Source organism: Pinus tabuliformis, chromosome 2_2 (assembly GCF_031772625.1).
Source record: "Pinus tabuliformis cultivar Carrire ecotype Pingquan chromosome 2_2, CPIR1, whole genome shotgun sequence".
Lineage (NCBI taxonomy): Eukaryota > Viridiplantae > Streptophyta > Pinopsida > Pinales > Pinaceae > Pinus > Pinus tabuliformis.
This window is the reverse complement of record NC_142300.1, coordinates 999,013,958-999,019,969: the sequence shown is the minus strand read 5'-3', so window position 1 is coordinate 999,019,969 and position 6,012 is coordinate 999,013,958. Positions and strand designations below refer to the sequence as shown.

Below are 6,012 nucleotides of genomic sequence, written 5' to 3'. Positions count from 1 at the left end.
AATATTTGTAACAGTGTCACCAATCTTCTTAGTAACTTGCCAAGTGTCCATTGCCACATCCACTCCGGATGAATCTATTTATTTGTAGATGTGAGGAGAAGAAATGTTGTCAAAAGCTTGCTTCAAATGTGTAATCTTTTCTAAAAATAGGAACTAGTGTTTGTATGTGACATCTCTGAAAAGGATCATGGAATGAACAAAAAATTGTAATTGGCTACATTCTTTTTCAATGGCATATAAGAAAAGAAGCTCAAGGCTTAGAATTTATGCATAGTTGTTTGAACCCTTGCCCAACTCACTCACAATGTTGAAAGAGTGATTTTCCTAAGAACAATCCCTCCACCCGATCCACCTCAACACAAAGTTACCCCATATATATATATATATATAACAATAATTATACATTAAACAATAATAATATTAATTTATTCCAAAAGTATCTTAAAAAAAATTATATTACTTTTTTATTATTTCTTTTAGAAAAATTTAAAATAATATTTTAAATAATTTTATGTAATTTAAAAAATACTTATTATTTTATCTTATAATTACTCATGAGACATTAATAAAATTCATTTATATTATTTTATTTAAAAAATCTTATTTTAAAAAAAGAAAGCATTTGCTCTTCTAAAAACCAGAACCATAATTTATGCTCAAAATAAAAAACAGAAATTGTATCTTTTATATATATAAAATCTGGCTTCAGCGCCAAGAGATGTCGTTTCAAACTCTTCTAACCTAAAGGGATGCAATAAACAACACTGATAATACAACTCAACACATGACAATATTAAAGGGCAGCATCGAATTAGAATATTTCATAGTAAATCAAAATCTGCTTAACAAAACTCGAAGTTCATGTTTGGTAATTTATTGAAATTGAATATTAAGTCCTAATATTCAAGAAATTTTGTGAATGATTCGACCTTTCTCCACGATATACAATATCAATACAAGTGGCCCCACACACAAAAATTACTTAAAAATATAATCATATCAATGAAAAGTATAAAACTTAAATTTCTTATTATTATTATTATTTAATTTAAGGAAAATGTATATATAGTGCAACATATTTCAGGATAAGTTTCATTTATATATATATATATATGAGAAACTTAAATATGAGTGAAGAGGTTATCATTAAATCCTCTCAATTACCTACAATGCAATTTTTAACAAAATATTCCTCACTTCACATTATAGAGCTATCATTTTCAATATAAATTTAAAAATAATATTAAATGCTAGATCTAAGATTTTGTGATATTCTTTACTTTACATTACAGAGCTACTACTTTTAATATAAATTTAAAAAAAATATTAAATACTAAATCTTAGACTTTTGTGATATCTTTTACTTAACATTACAATGGATCCACTCAACGGGTCCACTGATCAGGATCCACTCAACTGACGGATCCACTCCCACTGGATCCACTCACTCAACTGACGGGTCCACTGATCAGGATCCACTCCCCGTAGAAAATATTAAATACTAGATTTTAGACTTTTGTAATCTATTCTCGAATAAACATTAAATTAGAACTAGAAACATCGCACTGACAAATAACCCAATAATTCATACAATATTTATAATATTAAACACCCGAAAACAAAGCCTTGCAACACAGAGTTGAACAACTCACACAATATTTATAATCTTAAACAATAGAAAACACAGACATGTGCAAGACAGAGTTGGACATATCTGCATTATTTACGATTCACAGGCTTGGACATGTCTGTATTTTATTTACTTGGAAGCAATTCCATGGCATGGTGTGCGAGGGATAGAATGGGGATGGTGTGCCTGCTCAACCCCTTACTGCCCGAGAAGGCGCTATAGTATTCCCAGTCCGACGTCGTCTCCATCACTCCTTCCAAGGTCCTCTGTAAATTACTCACCAATTCTGGTTTCTGCTCTAATGCACCTTTGTTCCTCTTCAAAACACCTATCAGGAGCTCGATGCTGTACCTCCTCACATTGGGAACCATCTTCGATGGATATGGGTGACTCTCAAAAACCTTCACCAGTTTCAACAACATCAATTCTCGGAACTCATGATCGAAATCCCATTTGGTCATAAGCCTTGCAGCCAATCCTATGGCTGCTTCCTGGTACTCGCATGAATGTTTCTCCCTCAATCCTATTGCCATCCGCTTATGGTTACATGAATGTTCTTCTTTCACAAATTTGACAACCTGATCACAACACATCACAAAGAAGTCAAAGAAGTTAAATTAGCGTAGATTCATTTTAAATATGAATCTAAATTAAATACGGATCCAACGGTGTAACATTAATTAATTTCATGAATTTAGAGAGATCTAATTTCTAGACATCAAAATTGACAGATTTTCAACTTTAATAACAGATTACTGATTGGACGAGATGAATTTTTTTCCGGTTCATACTGCAAAGACGAAAGGCTGAGATTTGAATACAATCTTCTACCTGCTCTGCCAGTGCAGTGATTTCAGTCGGTTTAACGTAATTTGCATCTGCGTATTCAAGCAGATTTCGAAGAATTCTCGCTGCATGAATACCCTTAACGGCGTCGCTCAGCATGGAGATGAGCCTTACCATTAAATTCGGGTGACGGTCCACCTTAATGCTCATCATTTTTTCACAGTTAGGCTCCGACTCCAGCGAAAGAAGACCCAGGGCTTCTCCTGCCGTCTTCACAAGTTTCTCCTTTTCATCATTATTATTAATTCTCTCCATGAAAAACAAAGAGCAGAGCTTACGCAGAATTCCGCCGGTACGGCCAATTATTTCACGGCCGTTGTGTTCGTGAGAAAGATTTGTTAACGTCTCGATCGCCAGGATTCGCAGATCATCTCTTTCTGTGCACTGAAGAACGTTTCTGAGATTGCTTATGGCGAAGACAATCCTCAACATCCTTTTCCTTAGGTCCTTCCCGGTCGAGCCTGTAGTGCTTGCCAGAGTTTTCACGATCTGCAGAGCGAGCTCTTCCACCTCAGTTGCGAAGGGGATCTTCTTATCCCTCTCGATTTCCAGTTGGAAGGCGTTGGGTTCGAATTGGAGGTCGCTGGGTTCTAAGTCTGTGAGTGAGATAATTTTAGGAATTAGCCCTCTGCTGATGTTGATTTTATGGCGGTTGGAGCGCTCTTCTGCCAGCTTTTTCACTATGGTCAGCCCCAGCGAAACAAAGCCTCCTTCATTTGAGTCGTTTGAGTACAGCAGGGTGGCTACGGATTCCATCAACCCAGTAATGGCTGTCACCCGAACGCAATGCCGCTTGTTCTCCACCAATTTGGAGATGATCTCTGCAGCCGCTTTTCGAATCTCCTTCTCGTCCACGTTCTTGAAATTCAGCATATCGATTAGCCTCTCCACCACGTCTTTCATGGTTCCGATTGCCCTCAAAGTTCTTTCTGCAAATTGCTCATTTCTCGCAAGCGCGGACAATACTCGAGCACCTGTCAGCTGTCCGTCCGCGCTTCTGGACTGAAGCAACTCTACGCTGTATGACACAAATTCCATCTTCGAAGCGTCGAAAATGTTACCTTTGACGCACCGCGAATATGTATCATACAGAAAACGTCGGACAGTGTGGAGCTCACACTCGTTGAAGTCGAAGCCATAAGCATCGTTCACCTCCGTCAACAATTTCTTTGCACTGATTTTCCAGTAGCTCTTCTCCAACAGAAACAGAAACGCTTCGGCCAGAGACAGGGCGTACAAAATTATGACAGCCGATTTCAGATTCATGATATCCTTATCCCTTGAACCTACGATGGAGTTATGCCTTAGTAGCCGATAGAGAGACAAACCCACGATTGTGGAAGCGGACAACAATTGCAGGCAGTAGAGAAAACTGACCATTGACATTGAACATCTCTTCTGAGAATCATCATGACCAGAGTGTTCTTCTTCACTGTTTTCTGAGCTCCAGCATCCGAAGATCTTACTTGAGATGGAGTAGCAGGTATTATAGAATCCGCTACCTACCCGTTTAACTTCCTCGCTGAGAGTTTCCATGGATTTTAGCGTGTTCTCATGGTGCCACACCACCTCTTGGCTTCGGCTGAAGATCCGAACACCTTCTGTGAACAACATTATAGTGACGCACCAGAAGTCCACCGATTTTAAGTTTCCTGCATATCCTCCGAAGACGACGGCGGTGGCCCAGATGAAGGCCAACTTTCCGAGTCCGCTGGCTACCTTCTCCAGAGAGGCAAGCTTAAACGCAAACCAAGTTATTTTATTCTCTGGGAATGCAATTTTGTCTCTGGGCATGACATCCAGAAGTACCTGTGTTTCTGTAACAGGTACAGTCCTATGACCGGCTGTGGGATTCTCCATAATATCGCGAAACACAGGACAGGAATGTTGTCAGAGCAGGGAAAATGAGGGAGGAATTTGTGCTAATATTTATGCCGTAGCCTAACCCGACTGTTTTTTGCCCTCAAAATTATGGAAATTTCGGCATTATAAATTCAGGTAACAACTGTCAAATTTTGGGTATCCAGAAGTATTAATTGATGCCCTGAAAGAACAAAAAAACCACCTCAATGCCTTGCCCCTGAGTTGTAAAGAGAGAACTACTGTTATGTAAAGCCCGCGGAGAAGCACGGCAATTACAGAGCTGACGGAAAGAAATTGCGAGGCAATGGCAAAGAAATGTATGGAGAGATCCGAAAGGCAATTACATAGTTGACGGAAGGAAATTGCAAGGCAATGGCAAGGAAATGTGTGTATTGACTTCTCCAAGAAAATGAGGGGAAAGTTCACTTTCGGAGTAGCGTGCTTCCAAGTTGAGCTCTCGATGGAGAAATTTCAACAAAGTTATTGAAAAAATACAGTTTTTTTAACCGGTTAAAGACGTCATTGTGAACTTGCTAATAATTTTAAAAAGTGTCATAGTCACCAGCATGTAATAAAATGACGAGTGTCATAGTCACTGGCATGTAATTATATATATATGTGTTATTTCACAATCACACTTAATTTATTGTTTAGATAGTGTGATTCTGCGAAGGATCTTTGTGAGAAAAAATCCTTTAATTTGTATACACGCGTGCGCGTGCACTCTGTGGTGTGGGTGTGGTGTGGGTGAAGTTTAGGGAGTAATTTATCAAGGTGAAGAATTGTTGGGACTGTTAAAAGTGATTGGAATTTCTGTAAGAATTTCAAATTTTTTTAGAGATAATGTTTGGATAGTTTTTTAAAAGTGTAAATAGATTCAGCATTATCAAAAAATCTTAGAGACTTAAAATTTTAAAGTTTAACAATTTTAACTTAGATTTACAGAATCCTTACCAGATTTTCTCTAAATATAATCAGAATTTTTATAATTTTCAGAACAATTCCTCGAACTTGTTAGACTAAGGCGAAGTTCATCTCTGTGTGGCGCTGTGGCGCTTCCGTGCAGCTGCTGCTCCCGACAGGTAGAAGAGGACGGGCGGCTTGGAGCGCTCTCTCTTTGCCCTACACGTGAACGCGACACTTATGAAATAGAGACCAGAAGCAGAGAAAGTGGTGGTGGGGTGTTTCAACGTGTGTATATTTTTTTACTTTAATTGGAGTTTAATGATAGAAAAGGTTAGTGGTAATAATAATTTAGAGTTTTGGAGTTTAATGAATTGAATGATAGAAAGGGTTAGTGATATAATAATTTAGAGCTTTGTTTAATTTTAAATTGATGCAAATTATTTTAAATATTTTGATTTAATTATAATGGATTATAATATTTTATTTTTGCTTTATTTAAAATATATAATTTAAAGCATATATTAACTTAAAACCTGAAATATTTAATTCCAATAAATATAATAATTTTAATATATTATTATATATTAACCCTAAAGTGCAGGTGTGTATAAAAATTAAGGATTTTTTCAACACAAAGATCCTTCACAGATTCACACTATCTAAAAAATAAATTAGATGTGATTGTGAATATATATATATGTATGTATGTCACAGTTCCACACTATCTTAAAAGATAAATTAGATGTGATTTTGTATATATATATATA

General features: G+C 36.8%; 1 protein-coding gene across 1 annotated transcript; it reads right to left on the bottom strand.

Moving 5' to 3' along the window:
- Window positions 1-1,755: 1,755 nt before the first annotated feature.
- LOC149196728 (uncharacterized) lies at window positions 1,756-4,336 on the bottom strand. The gene is made up of 2 exons (XM_089408407.1): window positions 2,462-4,336; window positions 1,756-2,208 (listed from the first exon to the last, which is right to left on the bottom strand). Exons 1-2 carry the CDS (start codon window positions 4,334-4,336, stop codon window positions 1,756-1,758), a joined length of 2,328 nt encoding a protein of 775 aa, XP_089264533.1.
- Between the last annotated feature and the right edge of the window lie 1,676 nt (window positions 4,337-6,012).

Bases quoted from the DNA above. Each gene is read 5' to 3' on its own strand.
- LOC149196728 (XM_089408407.1), bottom strand. From the start codon at position 4,336: ATGGAGAATCCCACAGCCGGTCATAGGACTGTACCTGTTACAGAAACA. The intron at 2,209-2,461 runs GTAGAAGATTGT...TGTTGTGATCAG, and splicing joins TCACTGCACTGGCAGAGCAG to GTTGTCAAATTTGTGAAAGA.